This window comes from Peromyscus californicus, unplaced genomic scaffold (assembly GCF_007827085.1).
Source record: "Peromyscus californicus insignis strain IS unplaced genomic scaffold, ASM782708v3 Scaffold_19__1_contigs__length_69161282, whole genome shotgun sequence".
NCBI classification, from domain to species: Eukaryota; Metazoa; Chordata; class Mammalia; order Rodentia; family Cricetidae; genus Peromyscus; species Peromyscus californicus.
This window is the reverse complement of record NW_026294491.1, coordinates 37,093,058-37,113,347: the sequence shown is the minus strand read 5'-3', so window position 1 is coordinate 37,113,347 and position 20,290 is coordinate 37,093,058. Positions and strand designations below refer to the sequence as shown.

Genomic DNA, 20,290 nt, shown 5'->3' with positions numbered 1-20,290 from the left:
TTGCAAATTCTTAAAAAGGAAGCCCACCTAGGATTATGTATTCAGCAAAACCAGAGACCTTACATAGCCCCCATTCTTAAGATAACTATCATTATCTGGCCATTTTCTGAAGGAAAAGAAAAAAAAAAACACTTGTAGGGCTTGGCTATATTTGGCTTAAGCCAGAGTTTATTCAGTAGAAAAAAACATTTTTCCTGAGAATGTACATCAGAAGATGGACTGGGCATGGTGAACATACCTTTAATCCTAGCACTTGGGAAGCAGAGGCAGGCCAATCTCTGTGGGTTTGAGGCCTTCTAAGTCTCCATAGTCAGTTCCAGCCATCAGGGCTACATAGTAAGATCGTGTCTCAAAAACAAGCTAACAATGCCCACAAAAGACATGAAAGTGCTTAATCTATTTGTATTCAAGAGAAAACAAGGGTTTAAAACTTAGAGTTAAGCATTTTTCCCAAGCTAATAAAGTAAGAAAGAAGATTTCTAGGTGCATGATAGTAGAAGTATTGGAAGTCAAACTCAGGGAAAGTATAAAAACTGCCAACACACACACACACACACACACACACACACACACACACACACACACACACACACCGAGAGAGAGACACAGAGAGACAGAGACACAGAGACAGAGAGAGAGAGAGAGAGAGAGAGAGAGAGACAGAGAGCTCATCATAGCAATAATTAGACTGACTTCTGGTTTTGTAGCAGGAAAAAAATAGAAACTCTGAGACAATATATTTAAAAGTCTTAGGGAAAATAACTACCTCGAGAAAATATCCTTCAGTCATTCAGGTGCAGTAAGAATGTTCAAACCTTAAAAACTGAAAGGATGTGTCAGCCCCTAGCCTTGCAGTCTCAACAATGCTATGGGGTGCTACTCAGGAGCAGGCAGATGATTCCAGATAGAAATTCACGGTAGAAAAGATTGAGACTCCAAAACCGGGAGGGTGTCTCTCTAGCTAAGTGAACAGTGACTATAAAATGGCACATGAATGTGTGTGTGGTGGGACAGATAACTGGTGCAGTAAGGTTAATGGTAGGTACTGAATAATTACAGCCCCAAAAAGTGATTTGTCTTTGGGCAGTATATTAGTTATTTTTCTGTTGCTGTGATAAACACTATGACCAAGGCAACTTACAGAAGAAAGAGTTTATTTGGGATCCAGAGGGAAAGTCCATGATGTAGGGGGAGGCATGGCAGCGAGCTGTAGCCATGTTGGCTGGAGCAGAAGCCGAGGTCTTCCACCGTGAACCTCAAACACTGAAAGAACAACTACTAGTGGGGAGAGGCCTTCAACTCTCCAAGCCCTCCCTAATGATGCACTGCCTCCAGTAAAGCCTCATTTCCAAACCTCCCCAGAGAGTGTCACCAACTAGGATCTCAGTGCTCAAATGTCTGAGACTATGGAGGGGTACTTCAGGGGACAGTGATCATGAAGAATTCACTGCCTCAGCTACAGTTACAGCAAGGCATTGGTCTTCTCTAATCTACAAATGTGCATCTCCTCCTGCCTTATTTTCTTAATTCTTTCAGGTTTTTCTTTTTTTCATTTTTACTGTCTTCCTGCCATCTTGTTCTTGGCATGTCTCTTACCAATGGTGGCTGTGAGGGTGTCGTGTAGAGTTAGAGTTGGTGGTGTGTGTTTAGTAGGGCTGAAAACACAGATCACATGGTAACTACCACTTTGACTGTTGTAAGTGTACATGGTGGCATTAGATGCGTTTGCACAGCTGTACAGCTGTCACTACCTCTAGCCCAGGACTTTTGTTGTCTTGAAAAGCTGAAAGACTTAGTAAATTTTAGTGCCCTTCTTAGTTTGTAAAGACATTTTATGCGCACCTGTAAGACACTGACAGGTGTCTGGGGCGGGGGTGCAGGTGGCTCTAGTGGAAGAGAGGAGTGGGAGACCAGCTGTGTGGAAGAGGCACCGGAGGGAGACCGTGTAGGAGGGGTTTGTGGTCTCCAGCCAAACCGACTCAGCAGATGAGTACACACGAACACACGCGCGCGTGTGAACGCACCACGCATACATGCACTCACTCACTCTACCTGGTCCCCATAAGAGAGTTCATAGAATTCCCTGGAACTGGAGTTCCAGTCAGTTGTGAACTACCATGTAGATGCTGAGAATTGAACCTGGGTCCTCTGGAAGAGCAGCTGAATATCTAGCCCCTTAATATCTTTCAAGTAAGGAAATGTTGAATTCTTATCGATGGCATATTCAAGTTCAATGGCTGAGCATTTTCTCCCCCTTTCAGTTATTTTTGTATCAGGGAGCATGTGGGAGTCAGTGCGGTGTGATAATTCTTCCTGGGGTCATTTTTGTGATAGACTTGCTTCAGACTTAGGATGTAGTTTTGAGGTCATAGTATGACAGATTTATCTAACTGAAATAGTCCAACTTCTGTTTAGTTCTAAAAAGAAACATTCAAGAAATCTTACATTTGATATGGGTTATAAGTATTGACTTTTCCTTTTGGAAAGAGCTTTATTTTGTTATAGAATTTTAATTTTGTTAATAGCATCATCTATATGTCGGGATTCAAGGGTTATCATACTTAGCCACAGCAGTCATAATCTGCAGGCATGTGTTGCCTGGGAGCTCATTTGTTGACTCTGAATTCCACTCTCTGGGAACCTGAAAGGCCACCCTCAGCACAGGCTCCACTCCACTCATGCCTTACTATATCGTGAGGAGGGAGAAGGGAAACAGAGTGAGAAAACAGGCTTTCCTAATCCCCTCTCTTGCTGGCAGTGGGACCGTGGTGTCCTTGGGGGTATTATTTTAAGCTTTCTGTGGGTTTGTTTAGAGCAATGAACTAACTAAAACTTGGTGCAAAGGGTTCTTTTTCCCGTCTTGATCCTGTAGCTTGCAGTGAGTTGCACACTCCATCGCTAGATCGGAAACCAAATAGTTTTGTGGCTGTGAGTGTCACCACCCCTCCGCAGGCGTTCTGGACGAAGCATGCGCAGACGGAGATCATCGAGGTGGGTGCTGCTGGTCCCTCTCCTTCGAGGAACCCGCATGCTCATGGCTGTCTGTGGCCCTGGCAGAAGGGCTGTTCAGTTCTTGGGCATCTGAGGCTTCAGTTCCGTTTTTGTGAGTTATTTCCCATGACTTTCTGTTCGTTTATACTTTCTGTCATGCTCCCCCAGGTGTCCCTTAGTCGGCCACATCCTTCATGAGTTCTGATGAACTATTGGTTGCTGTTCTAAAGATGTGATCCTATGGCTGGTTTGCCTTTAAGAGATGAGACCCAACTCTTCCTGTCACTTCCAGTTGGCTGCTATCATTATTACTCATTACTCAGTGCCTGGGAGAGTGTTTCCTATTAGACTGGGACATGGCTGTGATTTTATCAACTTTCACTTTTGCATTCTTTTGTGTTTTGTGTTGTGTGCTTTTTAAAATAATTTATATAGCTTTACTTAGGAAAGTTTACAATATTTTTAGGTAGTTGAGTTATATATGTATATATGTATGTATATATATATGTATGTATGTATATATATATCATTTATGTATATGAGTTATGACATGAAGTGTAGGAGTTTCACAGGGCTTTATTTGTAATATGAATAATTACCAATTTATTACCAATTATTACCACATTAAGCTCCATTTTTATTTTTTATATTTCTGCATTTTTATATAAGAACATAATAATATATAATTTGATCTCAAGTTTTCTGTTTAGAAACCAGGCCCTTCTGAGAGTCTCTCAGAAGCTTATTTCCAAGTCAGGCTGTATATGGTCTAAGCACTTGTTGAGCAGTGGCCTCATGCCAAGCACTGTACTAATTGTTGGTACCAAACCCACAAGGGCACAGTCCTTGCCCTCAAGAGTTTCCCATGGGGGAGGGGCTGAAATTTACCTGGTCACTTCCATGCACAGGAAAGCATGGGGAGCATTGGGGTATCAGGGTGAGGACACAGGAGCAGTACCCTTCCAGCAGGCTTCCTAGGTAGGACTTCAGGGAATTCTGCCACAGCAAGCCCAGGTGGGGTCCTGGCTCTGCACATCTTGTAGGTAAGTCTGTTGTACATAGTTATGTGAAGGCAGGGTGATAGCAGAGCATCATGGGAGTTTTAAGAAATAACTATATCTTTCTTGGTGTGTGCAAGAAGCAAACTTTGTAGGCTGAGCTAGGGTACTTGGGATCCGCACAGTAGCCAGCTCTGCAGGACTTGTGCAAGGACATCTCATGACCTGACAGGTGTCTGGGGGGTGTGTGTGCAGGGTGCCTCTAGTGGAAGAGAGGAGTGGGAGACCAGCTGTATGGAAGAGGCATTGGAGGGAGACCATGTAGGAGGGGTTTGTGGTCTCCAGTCAAACCTGCTCCACAGACAAGGAGTACCAAGGCTGAGTCCCAGATCTTCAGCCTGCTTTCCCAGGGCACATGGAGGGAAGATGGGGAGGCCTCAGCAGAACCCCTAGGAGGGGCTGCCCAGCAGGTACTGAGAGACTAGATGGCTGCTGAGGGTGGGGATGCGGGGCATCACTCAGGTACAAAGGGGGCCCAGTAACTGTTTGGCTGAGGTACTTAGCATTGCTGAAAGAGCGAGAAGGGTATGATGGATCGCTGAGGCAGAGCTGCCAGAAAATAGACACCTGTGATCTAGAAACTAGAACCTGTCCTAAAAGAGGACTGCTCTTAAAAGGTCAGCTTTAATTATTCCAAACACAGGATTCTAGAAATAATCACTGAAACTGGCCATTTCCTCTTTGTCTGCCTGTGCACACAGCTGTCAGGAACAGCCCTAAGTAACAGTCGGAATATATAGCACACTGAAAACCGTACTGCCAAGAATACATGTGGCTGGCAAACCCAAACTCATTTCAGGTTAGAAAAGCCTCCCCTGAGCGGGAAACCTCTAGGAGTGAGTCCTCTGCACAGCGTCTGCAGGGGGCGGGCCTGTTTGTCATGTCAGATCATGACGAGATAGCTTGTCAGGCTGTATTCCCTCTTGGAAAGCAGGTTCTGTGGCTGGTGTCTTGTGCTGTCATTAGTGTTTGTGTTGAACAAATCAGTAAAACTGTTGATTTCCTCATTCAGAAAATGTTAGGACGGTTTAAAAACAATTCCTTAAAATAGAATCCACCTCTGTTTTCTGTTCTAGGGAACCAACAATCCTATCTTCCTGAGCAGCATCGCCTTCTTTCAAGACTCCCTCATCAACCAGATGACACAAATCAAGCTGTCTGTGTACGATGTCAAAGATAGATCTCAGGGAACAGTTAAGTAACTCGCGGTTTGGGAACAGTCTCCCTTCACTAATAGTTATGTAACAGTCCGAGCAAGGTGTGAGCACAAGATTGAGTTCACTACTGCCTTATGAATTAAGCTACATCAGAGCACACTTGTGTCTTGGAATTCACTTGTGAGCATTGTGATGCGTTCATGAGGTGAAGGTGGGAGGGGGTGTTATAGGAACCACCCAGTTTCCCTGTGTTGCGGTATGTGGATCAGAGGGACACCAAGTATCCTTATACTGCTTCTCCCTGTCTCCCTCAGATGTATTTACTGGGCTCTGGAACATTCGTTGTCAAAGATCTGCTCCAGGACAGGCATCACAGATTGCATCTGACACTGAGGTTGGTGTTTGCTTTGTTTGAAAGGGTCTGAAGTTTTGCCCCTCCATCCTCCTAGAGACTGTCTAGGGGGAGACAGTAGTGTCTGCCGAGGAGAGAGTCTGTCAGGATGGTGCCTTGCTGCTCTCAGGATCCTGATGACCCAGGATGGCTGAACTTTGCCTTCAAACTAGTTCTTATCAAGGCACGATGCTTGTTGCAGGTCTGCAGAGAGTGACCGAGTAGGTAACATAACTGTGATCGGCTGGCAAATGGAGGAGAAGTCCGACCAGCGGCCCCCTGTGACCCGGTCTTTGGACACTGTCAACGGGAGGGTGAGTGGGCACCTTTCTCATCTCCCTCCTATCTCCGTATAGGAGGATTGAATATCTTCGTGCCTATCTGTGCTCAGTCAGGGGCAGGGCCTGCTGTTTGATACTGCCTTCCATGGGCTCCCACGTCCTTCTTGGGTATGATGTCGCATGGAACGGAAGGGCTCCTGTCTGACATACAAAGCCCTGCTGACCTGGAACTAGTCTGTGCTCTCTGTACCACACTGACCACTTCTATGACACAGGATCGAGAGCAGAATATCTTGTCTAGAGGCATATATGTGGGAAGGTGTGAGTGAAGAGGTGATGAAGACCTGTGCCCCCCATTATATTCTGGTAGTAACTATCTTTCCTAGACACAGTCACCTCCTTCACACCTACTTCGTCTCAGGACTGTCCCTTCCTAGCCTCTGTCTCCTCATAGCCCACACAGTCTCTCACCCAGACACTATTACCAGATGAGAATTCCAATGTAAGAGCGCAGCACTATCAAGGAAGCATTATAAAATTCAAAGCTACCTTATTTTGCCTGAAGTATGCTTAGGACACTAGCACTAAGGATATTCTTGATACCAGAACACTGAGACCCGAGATGAAATCACTTAGAAGACAGGCATGTAATGAAAAGTGGGCATGCGTGGAGTATGGGGAGGGACGTCAGTGTGTATGGCTGGGCAGCTTGTACACTGCACATTCAGCTGTCAGGTCTTGTGTGATGCACGAGGCCTCATTTCTGCGGCCGCTCTGGAGTCCTCGGTCTCAGTGTTCTTCTGCTTTTCTGAACCTGTCATCAGATGGTTCTGCCTGTTGACGAGAGCTTGACCGAGGCATTGGGAATCCGATCCAAATATGCTTCTTTGCGAAAAGACACCTTGCTGAAATCAGGTAAGCAGCTTCTTCTGTTGATGCCCTTGCCTTTCTTGTGACTGTCCATGTGCCGTGGTTGTCACAGACATGCCCCCAGTCCTACGTCTGCTGCTGTTCTTCAGTACAGCATTTCCCACAGTATGCAGAGTCGTGATCCCTTAAGGAAGGGCCTCCTTATTTCACTCTCACTTGACATTGCCGTTAGTGACTGACAGTGCTCCCGCCCAGCTCCTTACACTTTAGTTACTTCCATCTTCTGACATAGGGACGAGGGTCGGTACAGCCATTTGTCGGGGCTTGGTTTAAGTGGTTTTTTGGTGTTTGTTGTTGTTGTTTGCTTGCTGGTTAGCTTTCTTGGGAAAACAGGGCTTGAGGGTCCTTGAGGGCCTGAGTAAGGGGAACCATGCAGGCAGGTCTACAGCCATTTCACCCACAGCCTATCTTGTGTTCCCACCAAAGTGTTCGGTGGCGCCATCTGCCGCATGTACCGGTTCCCAACCACTGATGGCAACCACCTACGGATCCTGGAGCAGATGGCAGAGAGTGTCCTCTCCCTGCACGTGCCTCGGCAGTTTGTGAAGCTGCTGCTGGAAGAAGATGCAGCCAGGTGAGCCACATGGAGAGGATGAGCACGCACCACCCCATGTCATATGCACATGCCTTAGGCTCTGCAGACCCAGGTTCCATTGCATGCTGGCTTTGTGGCCCTAGCCTTCCAAAGCCTTAGTTTGCTCCTCTGACTCACAGATTGTTCTTGAAGCCCCCGAGGCTTGGCTAACGTCAGTGCGTCTTCCCTTTGCCTGTGTCTTTTTCCTCTCATTCATCCTGTTTGGGGCCACAGAGATAAGAGCTCGGAAGACGATCCTCCAGGGTACTCTCCTTCCACAGAGCAAAGTTCTCATCCTGGGCATATTTTTTTTTTCAGTTCCAAGTAAGGGTGAGGCTATTTCCTGTTTATCTCAGACTATGACTTCCACACCTTTTTCTAAATCAATGTTAAACTGATTAACTAATGTAAGCAGAGTCCCAGTATCCTAAAACAGATGTTTCCATTTTCACCCTGGAAAAAATCAAAATTTGAGAAAAATAACAAGAATACAGTGAGTACCACATACCTTTCATCTAAATTTTATAAACTAGTATTTTGCTGTTTTATTCTGTCTATGTACATATTTGTATCCTAATTTTAATGTATAGTTGTTACTTATCCACACTTATATAGCTATTGTCAGTTTCTGGGCATCTTCCGTTTTCATAGTTTAATTGTCACCACACTGGGGTTGGGGTGTATGTGCCGTGGTGTCATGTGGAGGTCAGAGGACAGCTTTGTGGCTCCGTCCTCTCCTCTCACCACGTGGTTCTTGGGGCTCTAACCCAAGCTGTCAGGCTTAGCAGCAGGCGCCTTCATCCACTGAGCCACCCCCTTCACTCTCATGTTGTGATCTTTTGCTATTGCCTGCCTTCCGTTTCACTGTGCATTACTGCTGGAAAGAGCCCCTTCATTAGGCAGGGGCTTTAGAGCCAAGTGGTTGGCAGCATTCAGTGTGGGCAGCAAGGATGCTCAGAAAGGGAGATGGGGGCCACTCCCCGAAGTGTGAGACTGTCGCTGTGTGCTTGACATGGAGAGGGAGTTGTTAGAGTGAGGGTGGGGAGGTGAGTGGTTTCTCACATCCCCTGTCCCTTCTGTTCTGGAATGTCATCCTCCTGCAGAGAACTGTACCAGTGCCTGAGAGGTACCTTCAAGGTCAGCAGGCAGAGCTACTCCTTAACTGCTCTTTCCTCTCCCCACACCCACTGTTGGCCTTGAGCATGGACCCGAGTTCCTATAAAGTTTCTCCATGTGCTTCCCATGTGCTCAGTGATCACTCGCATCACCTTGTGACTGGCCACTTGATTGCCCCTTAGACTGGCGGTGTAACTGCTGGCTGGGCCCCCAGAGCAGCACAGCTGCTTCTCCTGTACTCTATGGGTTCTCGTCACAGTTCCAGGGGAGGTGAGTCAGCCCTGTGGCCTGCTATGTGTGTCTTGTTTACAGAGTGTGTGAGCTGGAAGAGTTGGGGGAGCTGTCTCCTTGCTGGGAGAGCCTCCGGAGGCAGATTGTCACCCAGTATCAGACCATCATCCTCACCTACCAGGAAAACCTGACTGACCTCCATCAGTACAAAGGTGGGTGTGCTGTTGTCCTCCCAAGGTGCGTGCATAGCCCACATTCCCAACCGGGTATCTGAAGGCCTGGGTTGCTCAGACTCTCACTGAGTATCTTGAGTGGGTTTTTAAAAATAGATTCTCATGTAGGTGTGAATTATTTCAACTCTGGGGTTTTCAGATCTTAATTAAAATGATAAATTGGTGAATTGCAAGAAGTCTTTCTATGGTGTTATTTCCTAAAACAGCCACTGTAGGATAAGGTTGAAGCAAGGCAGGTTCTTAGGTTATCTTGGTTCATGTGGGTTCTTCTTGGTCTTACACCACTCAGGACCAAAAGGATATGAGCTATCTGCCTGAAGCAAAGTAGTATTCTAGTTTAAATATTCAATGTCATTTTTACTGAATGTGTAAGTTGTCAGGGTGCAACTCTCTATTTTAAGGCTTAACAGAGAAATTAAAGTTCAGACAGCTCAACTTTTTTTTTTCTTACTTGCTTTTTCTTCTCCCCAGGCTGGAGGCTGGGAGTCAAGTCCAGGGCTCCCTGCATGCCAGGAAAGCACCCTGCCACTGTTTATTTTTGAAAATGATATTTGATTTTCAAACTGTGTGAATTTTTTAAATCTATTTTCTTTTTATTCCAAGTGGAATGAATTTTTTGTTTCTTAATTGTTTTAGTCTTTCAAAGTACTTTTTTTCTTATGATTTTTTTATAAAGATGCACTTTTATTTTATTTTTGAGATTATTATATAATTACAGCATTTTTCCCTTCCCTTTCCTCCTTTCTTTCAAAGTATTCTTTATCTTTGATGTCTTTTCTTCTATATAATGCTTTGTCAATTTAAGGAAACTCTTAAACCCTTAATGTGACTTTCATACAGAATATAAGAACTTGTCCATAAACTTAGCTGAGAGGAAATCAGAGCTCAGACAAGATTGTGGTGCGTGGGACTGGTCCAGGCTCAGACAAGTCCAAGTGCATCATTTAGAGAGATGGCAGCATTTGCTTGAAGGGTTGAGGCAGCTGCCCATGCTGGATAAACGCTCTTGAGAAAGTGTAAAATCCGTGCAAACTTGAGTTTACTAGGCTAGAGCTTCTAGATGTCAAAAGCACCCAGCTATTCTGAATCTTAGTTCAGTACAGGCCTTGGTTGTATTTCTTGCAATGTCACAAGACAGGCACACGGAAGGTCTGAGAGTCACTGTGTGGCTGTCAGACTCATGTGACAAAAGGCAGGACACACGGCTGCTGTCTGCAGGAGAGCCACAGATGTATCGTTTCTTGCTAGTTGGAATGTTGATTTCTTCACTCTTCTGTTGTCATTTGCATCTGCAATCCCTTTGGTTGATGGATATGTGATTCCTCATGTAGTTATGGATTCTGGATTCTGATTCTAGAAATAAGATGGTGGCAGCTGGTTACATCGTCTGAGCTCTCTAGGGACAAGCACGTGTGAGGGACTTACTGAGATGTACTGGAGAGGGCAGGCAGGCTTCAGGGCCATGTAACCTGGTTTATCTTGATGGACCTAAGGTAAGGAGCAAACCTGTCATCACTTCTGATTGAGATGTACTGTTTCATGAAGACCAGTTTCTAGGCTCTTGGATGGCAGCAATCTGTAGAGTTGTCTCTACAAGACTGTAGGTAGTCTCTGACATGGTCCACTGGCTTTTATAGTGGTGTTGGCATCACACTGCCTAAGATCACATCTGTGTGTCATGTCTGTGAGTTGAACTGAGTCACAGGAGGGATGGCCTCATCACTACTGTAACCTAAAGGTCCTTATTCCTGGCTCTGTTCACCAGATAGCATTTGGAGCTAGTCCCTTACCGTCTTGAGAGGCCACTCAGAATTTTCTAGGCCTCGGTTGAGATACACCTGTTTCCATGCATCAGCAGGTCTAGGTTACTGCTTTCCTACTGGTGCATGATCATGTTGATGGCTCTGTTTTCTTGTGTTCCATTTCTTAGGTCCTTCATTTAAAGCAAGCAGTTTGAAAGCAGATAAAAAGTTAGAATTTGTTCCCACAAACCTGCACATACAAAGGATGAGAGTTCAAGATGATGGAGGCTCAGGTACTTATTTTTCTTACCCTGTTGTTGAATTGCATTTCACTCCTTCCTTCCAGTATACTTGTTCCCTGAGTTGCCCTGTATCTGGCCCATTTTTCCTGTATGTTCCATTGCTGGGCAGCAAGAGAAAACAACACACACACACACACACACACACACACACACACACACCCCTACCTTTGAAGAATTTCAGTTACAGAATCCAAACCTCTTCCTTATATATCTTCAACTTCCTTTGGTTTTTATGGCAGCAAGTTGCCCATCAGTGAGCCTTTCCCAGAAGGGGTAGATGGCTTTACCTTCAGACGCCAACTTCCTTTCTGAATAGTTAGAATTGAGTCCAGCAAGCTCTTTATCAGCCTTAGCATGTAGGACCAGGGACTGTTTGCATGTGGGCTGTAGGGTCCCAGAGTGCTGTGCATATTGCTGTTGCTGGCCTGTCTGCAGACCTGATCCCAGAGTAATGGAGGAAAGCTTTCTGTCACTCAGATCAGAACTACGATGTGGTCACTATCGGAGCCCCAGCAGCCCACTGCCAAGGTTTTAAGTCAGGAGGTCTTCGAAAAAAGCTGCACAAGTTTGAAGAGACCAAGAAACAGTAAGTGAAGGAGGGTATTTGTGGTCCTTGTACAGCTGTGTCCGATGTTTGTGAGTTAAAATAAAGAATCAAAACAAAACCGCAAAAAACATGCAGCCATCTGATCTGCTTCTGCGTGGCTGGAGGAGCTGCCTTAGGGACCCCGTGCTACTGTGTGTGTGCATGTGGTTGAGTGAGTGAGTAGTGAGGGCACCTAATCAGTAGTCCAGTCTTTCCAGGTGAGTGGCATACAGAGAGCCACTCCTGAGTCTGGCCTAGGCAGCCGCCTGTATGTAATTCCTGCTAGCTCAGCTTCCTTTAGAATCTCTGGTCAGCCTCTGACAAGTCTATACTCTCAGGGGTCATTTCTATAATCCCTAAAGCCCCTGGCACTCTGTGTCCTTTCCTAAAGGATAGCATGGCACATATTCCAACTGTTGAAAGGATCCAGAGGGTTGTACAGTTTTGTCCTGAGCAGGATATTGCCAGATAGGCAGGGTGTGGAAAGGCCTCTCAGATGAAGCATTCCTTGGATATCTTTCAAAATGTCACCTGGCAAAATTTAAATGGATCCAAGGGGTATGAGGGGTGTGAGTGTAATACATGAGATGAGTGATGATCCTGTGAAGTCCTTTGGTAGAATGTGAGATGTAGAAAGTAGCAAAAGGTCTCAGTTTCAGGAGACTAATTATGGTCTGAGTGAGTTTGCGCCACTGTGGAACATGCATGTGTGTAAGGTGAGGTAGAGAGGAGAACAGAGAGGCAGGGCCAGTCCAGTTATCCCGGAAGGGACAAGGTGGCGGTAGGTGGGTTAGCAGTCCAGTTATCCCGGAAGGGATAAGGTGGCGGCAGGTGGGTTAGCAGAAAGGTCTCAAGGTGGGAGGGAGCAAGACAAAGGGTTACTGGGATGCCCCTGCAGACCATGATCTTGAGTTGAGAGTAAAGTGTTTGAGAGACATGAAGCAAAGGTCCAGGGAGCCCCCAGAGACTCCCACGTGGTGGCATGTAGAGGCAGGTGGAGGAAGGTGCTAGCACAAATGGGGGTGGATTGGTCATTGCCCGGTTCTGCTGCTGTGGCCAGAGTAAGGGTACTGTATGACTGGATCAGGATGCTGGACAGGTTAGAACAGTGGCCCATCGGGAAGACAGGTCGGAGTGCCACCGATGTGGGTGGTGAGTGAGCAGGGAGTAAGAGGACATTCTCGGAGAGGTTGCCCTTCCAGTGTGTCGACCAGCCCTGGGTGTGGAGGAGACGCCTGGCAGGGCTGGGCTCAGCAAAGCCTTTTCAGCATTCTAGTGAGGCCTTCAGACAGCCTTGATCACGTCCTACCGAGCAGACAAATTGCGTGGCCACACTTGCCTCGCCATTCATGTCCACAGCGTCCCAGGGAGTAGGAGGAAGTGCAGAGCTTCCACTGGCCATCCCAGTTCTGTGGAGTCAGCCGGAAGTGTGTGTGTGTGTGTGTGTGTGTGTGTGTGTGTGTGTGTGTGTGTGTGTCCTGCCATTGCCTGATGCTGTGTGGAAAGAGTGAATATATGAGCTGAGGTGGTCTGGTTTCCTGAGAGAGAAAGTCCATTCATTCTAGGTGACCAGTCAGGAGGGGACTCCTGGATATCCCTGGTCCCTGAAAGGTGGTAGTTTTGATACCAGATGACTTTATATTTTAGCTTCAGAACTTATTTTCCCAATGCCTCTTGTGTTTTTTCAAATATCTAGTACAGATGTTATGTAACTTTGTACTAATGTCATAAACCCACTTTCCGACAGAGTTTACTCTCGGAGCTCCTTTAAATGTGCATGTTCTGTGCCCTAGTGGGATATCCCTGGGGCTTGAGGACAGGCCACAAACTTGCTCCAGAGAATAAGGATTGAACTCATAAATTTATTTATTCCTGTAATCATAGCCTCAACAAATTACCTCTAAGTATTTTGAGAAAAAGAAAATCAGTCAGCGTTTAAATTTTGTTTTGCCTGTAGTATTTTGCTAACAATCGCTAATGCTTCGTTTTTGGTTTTTTCTTTAGCAGTTTTGAGGAGTGTTGGTGAGTTTTCTGTCTGTGGAGAGAGTGTATGTTGATTCGTGCTCTTATGCAGAGACAGCCTGTGCTGTCTTTCATCTGGGGTGGCTCCATCCCATTTGGCGCGTGGCTCTGAGTTACATGTCCTGTAGGCAGAGCTCTTCCTTCCAACTGCAATGTTCTTTGATAATGAATAGCCAGTCTGCAGTCTGTAGCCTGCAGCCTTCCTTTCAAACCTGACAGCAGTTTCTTCCTGCGCTCAGTAGAGACAGGGTCTAGTTTGCCTCCTCCCAGAATGCAGAAGAGCCCCTTTGGGGCCCTGGATGCTGGAGTATTGCATCAGCCTACTGGTACATTTGGTAACATATACCTTTACCCAGTGAACCATCTTGTTGATCCAAGGCTATTGGGAGCCTTTTTTTTTTTTTTCAATACATGGTAGGCAAAGATTCATCACTGTGCTTCACTCCAACCATTTTAATTTTTTTTTATTTTGAGACAGGGCTTGCTAAGTTTACCCAAGCTGGCCTTGAACTTGCCCTGCAGCCAAGGTTTTTTCTCAAATTTATAACCCTCCTGCCTCAGCCTTCAGTATCTGGGATTACAGATCTGTGACATCAGGCCCAGTTAGTCTTCATTTACAAGGGTTATGAAGCCTTTGAGTTTTCACTTTCCCTGTCTGATAGAGCCAGTTAATTTTCATAATACTTCTTAATTTGTGCTGACTTTAATGATGGTCTTGTTAAGGGCAGTTTACCCATTGGATAGCAGAAGAAGAGCTGAGAGACCCTTTCCTCCAGAGAACTAGATGGGAGCCAGAAGCTTCTATGTCTCCTAAGCTCTGTTCCTTAGTCCCAGACTGAGAAACCAGCAGCTCACCAAGAAGAGGCCCCACAGCCCTTGATCTAATGACCCATGAGGCTTCGGGGCTGGGGCTAGATCCTAGTTGAGATGCCAGGGCTCTGCTGGGAACACACAATGGCCTGAGGTCCTGAGAACCCACAAGCCCACCTAAGGTGAGGCATCACCAGTTTTCCCTTAAGGGCCCTTTCCTGGAGTCCTGAGGGATGAAAGAAGGCATCTGGGAGGGATGTTGCTCTGCTCCCCTTCCTCCATAGCTGTGTTATAGAAGTATCCCTTTTCCCTCCTGGGCTTCTCGGGAGGGAGGCTCACTCTTTTCCACAGCAGGATGAGTCAAATCCCTAATGCCCTGAGGGATAACCATGAAAGTATGACATGGAGAGCTAAGGGCCTCACTGCCCCTTGGTAAGTTCCAACCCAGGTATTTTATGTGAACCGTATCTGGAAAGTTCTTCAGATGCCATCTTAACTGAAACTCTAGACCTTGCACATCTCAGAAGGGCTTGGTTACTCCCATCCTTTCACTCTCTTCTCCCAGGATACTAAACATTCCCAAGACAGGTGGGGAACCTTCCCACCTGTGGCAAAGGGACACCCAAATCTGGGGTGGGGGACCCAGTTCCACAGGACTGTCAGCTATGCATTGACAGCCTTACTCAGGCTGTCCTGTTATCCAGAGTACCTCTGCATGTACTCTACTTACGCTTACATGGCATTCTGTGTTTAGCCCATGGCCTCCACTGTGAGGAGGTATGAGTCAGCAGCCCTGGGCTAGGGGTTTAACATAAAGCCCAAGGACCGCATATAGGCCACTGCCTCCTGGGCCTGTTGCAGGAAGAGTTGGGAGCCCAGATAATGAGTAGAACAGAGACCCCTGGAGGACTGTGTACTACAAGGCAGTAGAGCCTCTGCACCCCACCCCATTGCCTTGGTGTGGCTCCTGATTTTGGAGTTAACTAAATACATGCATTTACCTATTCCTGATGTCCCCAAGAGTAGTTCTTTGAACTTGCCCATTTGTACCTTCACCACGTGCTTCCATGTGTCAGTCCTAGAGGGGTGCTATAACAAGCCTTCTTAGAGCACAGGGTGAGTGTGGGGTTATGGGCACCAGTCAGAGTGTGTGCAGCCATGGAAATATGCCACAGTAGACCTACACACACAGCACATAGTACATATAGACTCTAAAGGTTGAGGACCAGTGAGAACAGATTCTTTTTTTTTTTTTAATTCTTCTTTAAAATGTTTTTCCAAGACCCGATTGTCCCAAGTGGGAGCTATTCATTTGGGCAAGAGGTTGCAGATTGGAAAGCAGCTCCTGCACGCAGTGCTGTGGAATGACTCTAGTGCTGCACAGGCTCATCGCCATCTGCTGCATGGGCTTCTGGCAGATCCATCATCGTCCGCTGTGGTGTGTGGCCTTGTGGTGGTGGTGTTTCTTTCTGGGGCAGTTTGGTTTGTGGTGTTTGCATGTTTGCCCTGTAGTCCAGAAAGAGAGAGGGCAGTGGCGGTTTCTTTCTGACTTGCTTCTGGGCCTCCCTGGAAAGGTCTCAGGTGACTCTCATCTCCAACAAGCGGGGGAGGGTGTGGTAAGGGTCACACTCTACTCTCCATATTGCCCCTCATTCCTGGAACTCAAGGCCACCCCTTTATTCCAGAAGGAAGGGGACAACATTCTGTCCAGAGTTCAGTATCCTCAAATCCTAGGAGACCTCTGCATTGGTGACTTTCATATCTCCTCCTTATTTTTTCAGGCATCCTCAGATGGTCTCAAAAACAAATTAATAATGTTTGATTGATTGAGACCTGAGCTAAGAGACATAAGCTTATTGTTGCCATCTTGGATGACCACACATGCTGACCTCACCCATGAAGCTAGGGCATATGGAGTTGGCCCCTCAGAGGCTCCTGATAAAGCTGGGCAGCAGCTGGCCTGGCACTTTGACATCTCGTTCCCATATACATATGCTGCTTGGTGGTGAGGATATGGGAAGGAGGAAGGACTGGGGTTTCAGAGGCACTGAGATGTTGGGCCTGCCTCTATTGGCAAGGTCTCTACTTTCTCTTATGGAATGCTGTTGTCAACATAAGGATGTCCTGAAACATAGGCGAGAGAAAGGAATCCCAGTGTTGGGAACTTGGCTGTGGTTAATCTGTAAGAGAAAGATGTGGGTTTGCTCACAGGCAGTCTAAAGGCCCTGATGGCCAAATAAAGAAGCAAACGTTAGGGTGTGGTTTTTGGTTCTTTGGTCCTCTGTTTTGTTTTAATATATAGTCCAACATCTATTGCAGTGTAGTAATTTGATCCTTTCTGGTGTAAGCAGACTCCACATCTCTATTGAAGGACTGCTTATAAGTTAATAGATGAAATTCCTAGGTAAGACCCCAGCATTGGGTAATTATTACAGTGACATTCCAATGCATTTATAGACATGTTCATGCTTGTAGTCAATATATAGACACAGGTACAAGTACACATAAAAGCCTTAGTCTTCTATATATATTTTATGCTTGTCATTAGATAAAAAAAAATACCTTCCAAGACTGACCTTACTAAACCTCTTTATTTTAGGGTTAGATACCTTTGTATTTTAGGATTAGTTGTGGGTGGGGTGGATGATTTTGGAGAGCCCCTTAGGACCTGTTGTTCCTTTTAGTACATCATCTAGCTGCCAGTCCATAATCTACATACCACAGGACATCATCCGAGCCAAGGAGATCATTGCCCAGATCAACACCCTGAAAACCCAAGTTAGCTACTACGCAGAACGGCTCTCAAGGGCAGCCAAGGACAGGTCTGCCACTGGCCTTGAGAGGACACTCGCCATCTTGGCAGACAAGGTAGGAGGGGCTGCCCAAATGCATGTGGGGTGGAGAGGTCCCTTGGGTTTCTGGAAGCTACTGGACCACCAAGGGCCACCCAGGCATGTCTAGAGCTGGCCTTGTGGCATTGTGATGACCTTGAAGGTTTCTCTTTTATTAGAGTCCACATCCCAGAAATTCACAGGGAAGTTTGGGGATCTGCCCATGGTCAGAAGCCCAGGTTGTGACTCTCAGGTGTGGCTTGAGGCCAGTGTGTTGATGTGTCTTCTAGCAAGTAAATCCTTGCATTTATTTTCTTGGGACTTGTTGCCCACATCAGCTTCCCTAGTGACTTCCTAGTCAGCACCTATGTAGTAGCAATTATTCAGACATAAGAAATGAACAGTATAATCCTATTGGCTTATACAGAATTAATTTTAAAAGTTCTGTCTAACATAACGCAGTCCTGATTAAAAAAATCTCCATACTGAGAGAGTGGCTATATCAGCTTCTGATGGATGGTCTTCTTTCCAATTACTCAGTCTCTTTCCCTTCACACACAGATTCTGATTACACCTCTCCACCCACACCTAATTTGCTGGGTAGACGCTGTTGTTCCTGCTCAGAATGTGTTATACTCTTCACATGAGTTTGCACAGTATAAAGACAGACCAGGACCACTAAGAAAGGAAGCTATAGTTGTCAGCAGTAAAACTAGGAATGGCAGAACTCCTGTTGCATACTCCAAGACCAGAAATGTAATACCAGGAGTCTAATAGTTCAGAGCCTGGAACATTCAAAAATGCTGTAGTGGTTGAACAAAAGTAAAGTGTGACTTCTGGGGACTAGCCTCTACCAGGCTGGGACACATTCCACCATGCTGTCAAGGCTGGAATATGAGCCCTTTCCTCTAGTGAGCTGGAGTCAAAGGCAAGCAGAGCTAAAAATGTCAGATAGGATTCTTCAGCCCCTTTTCTTCTTCCTTGACCACTTCTGGGATAACCAGATCTCAAGCACACCCCTGTGTCCTCTAGTCTACCAGGACATTCTTGCAGATACTATCCCTGCTGCTTTGTTTTCAGATACCCTAGAGAATGCTATCCTAGTAGGCTCTGTGGAGCAGGGTGGGTGGCAGAAGCCTTGGCTGTAGCCTGTCTCCTTCTTCAAGAGAAAGCATGCTTAGCAGCCCTGGTTTGTGTGTACCTACAGACCCGGCAGTTGGTCACTGTCTGTGACTGTAAGCTGCTGGCCAACTCCATCCATGGGCTGAATGCTGCACGGCCTGACTACATCGCTTCCAAGGCCTCCCCTACCTCGACTGAGGAGGAGCAGGTGATGCTTCGGAATGACCAGGACACCCTCATGGCCAGGTGGGCAGGGAGGAGCAGCCGGTCTTCCCTGCAGGTGGACTGGCATGAGGAGGAGTGGGTGAGTCTGCCGCCCCTGCCCGTTGGCCTCCTGCTGAACTTGGAAACGATAGAACTACTGCCTGTGTCCTCCCTCACAGTGTGCCCAAAAGGCTGGCCCCTTTGTTAGCAAGTTCCAGCTCTGCTTCCCCGATGGCCCTAGGCCACTTGATGCTGAGAAGTAGACTGTTTTCAGACCACGGTGGGTGTGAATTTTTCATGATTGTGCTGGGAGCCAGGCCTCTCCTCTTCCTCAGTCCTCGGCTCATCCTTTGCCCTTTAGTGCTCTTTGTGTTCGAATGCAGGAGCTCAGGTGCTCAGGCTACTACTACCCCTGACATGTCACTTCGGTGTTCCAGAGTTGGCTGGAGAGCTGGATCCTTGTCTCTTTAGAAAGGGAACAGCCTACAACTTGTTGCCATTAGTTGGGGCTACTGCTCAGAGGCATCCTGGGAAGCATTGAATTATTAATTGGCAGCAAAGTGTTCCTCCAGCCCTGGCAGCCTGTGGTCTGTGTGGGTTTCTGCAGCTCACTTCCAGCCTGCCCTCTCCTCCCAACTCCCTCACCCCCTGCCACCAGCTGTTTCCATTCGTGTCCATCAGAAGGAGACCTCAGTGGGTGATGACTGTAGGTGGTCCGCAGTGGAAGGGGGAAAGAAGATAATGAACTCTTAGTGCCCTGTGGCCTGCTGGGTGAGGCTGGAAGGCTGTCTGTCTTCCACGGAGTTGGCCGCGAATGTCTGCTAAGCTTTCAAGTCGATGACCACAGGCTGCAGATTGTCTTTGCAGAGCCAATCTGACTTGAACGGCAATGTAGACATTATCAGGCCGAGACCAAGGGAGAGATGGGGGAGGCTGTGTTCTGTCTGTTCTTGGTTTTCTGTTGCACAGATTGACCCAAACAGTCTTCTTGGTTTGAAGGAGAAAGTGTGGCTGAATGTGGACAAGAGCCTGGAGTGCATCATCCAGCGGGTAGACAAGCTGCTGCAGAAGGAGCGTCTGCATGAGGAGGGCTGTGAGGACGTTTTCCCCTGTTCAAGCACCTGCTCCAGCAAGAAAGGTAACCGGGGCAGCCAAGCCTACTGGATCAGACCGGAGGACCCCTTCTGTGACGCCCCCTCCTCGACATGTCCCTCCTCCATGCCCACTGCTGCATGCCATCCTCACCCAAGCACACGTGCGTATGCATCCACGCTTCCCACGCTGCCTCGACTCGTGCCTCATCACTTGTGTGTCTGTGTCTCTGACTCCATGCCTGCCTCCCCCAAGCAGACTGCAGGGAGGGCTGTCAGGCAGCACAGGATGTCAGCGGGAGTCCACATGCGTAGAGCAGCAGATAGGCAGGGTGGAGACTCCTGTCATCTTTCCACGCAGCTGGAGCCCCCCGAATCTGCATCACCACCATGGGCAGACTGGGCCCTCCTGGGCCACAGTGTCATGGCTGGAAAGTCTTTTCAGGTTTGTAAGCCAACCTGAGAACCTGAAGGGGACTGGATGCAGATGTCTCTGTGGTGTTATTTTTGTTCTGTTGTGAATGGATAGACTGATTGAAAAAACAATAGTGAGCTTTGTAGGAACGATGCTAGATGAGGGGTGCTTGCAGCCTCACAGGCTCTTCTCATTGGCTGGGC

At 47.0% G+C, this 20,290-nt stretch overlaps 1 protein-coding gene across 7 annotated transcripts in view; it reads left to right on the top strand.

The window, feature by feature from the left end:
- Inpp4a (inositol polyphosphate-4-phosphatase type I A) overlaps nt 1-20,290 on the top strand; it is a 129,094-nt gene that overhangs the window by 75,011 nt on the left and 33,793 nt on the right. For 3 of the 7 annotated variants that reach the window (XM_052745137.1, XM_052745136.1, XM_052745135.1), the window contains exons 5-17: nt 2,873-2,991; nt 5,126-5,242; nt 5,521-5,600; nt 5,800-5,911; nt 6,703-6,793; nt 7,235-7,382; nt 8,811-8,941; nt 10,893-10,997; nt 11,484-11,592; nt 13,597-13,614; nt 17,109-17,292; nt 18,463-18,681; nt 19,581-19,719. In XM_052745137.1, the coding sequence (XP_052601097.1) occupies nt 2,873-2,991; nt 5,126-5,242; nt 5,521-5,600; nt 5,800-5,911; nt 6,703-6,793; nt 7,235-7,382; nt 8,811-8,941; nt 10,893-10,997; nt 11,484-11,592; nt 13,597-13,614; nt 17,109-17,292; nt 18,463-18,681; nt 19,581-19,719 (1,572 nt within the window). Of the gene's footprint in view, nt 1-2,872; nt 2,992-5,125; nt 5,243-5,520; nt 5,601-5,799; nt 5,912-6,702; nt 6,794-7,234; nt 7,383-8,810; nt 8,942-10,892; nt 10,998-11,483; nt 11,593-13,596; nt 13,615-17,108; nt 17,293-18,462; nt 18,682-19,580; nt 19,837-20,290 lie in introns of all 7 variants that reach the window. The other 4 variants (XM_052745139.1, XM_052745138.1, XM_052745133.1 and 1 more) reach the window with 3 other exon arrangements.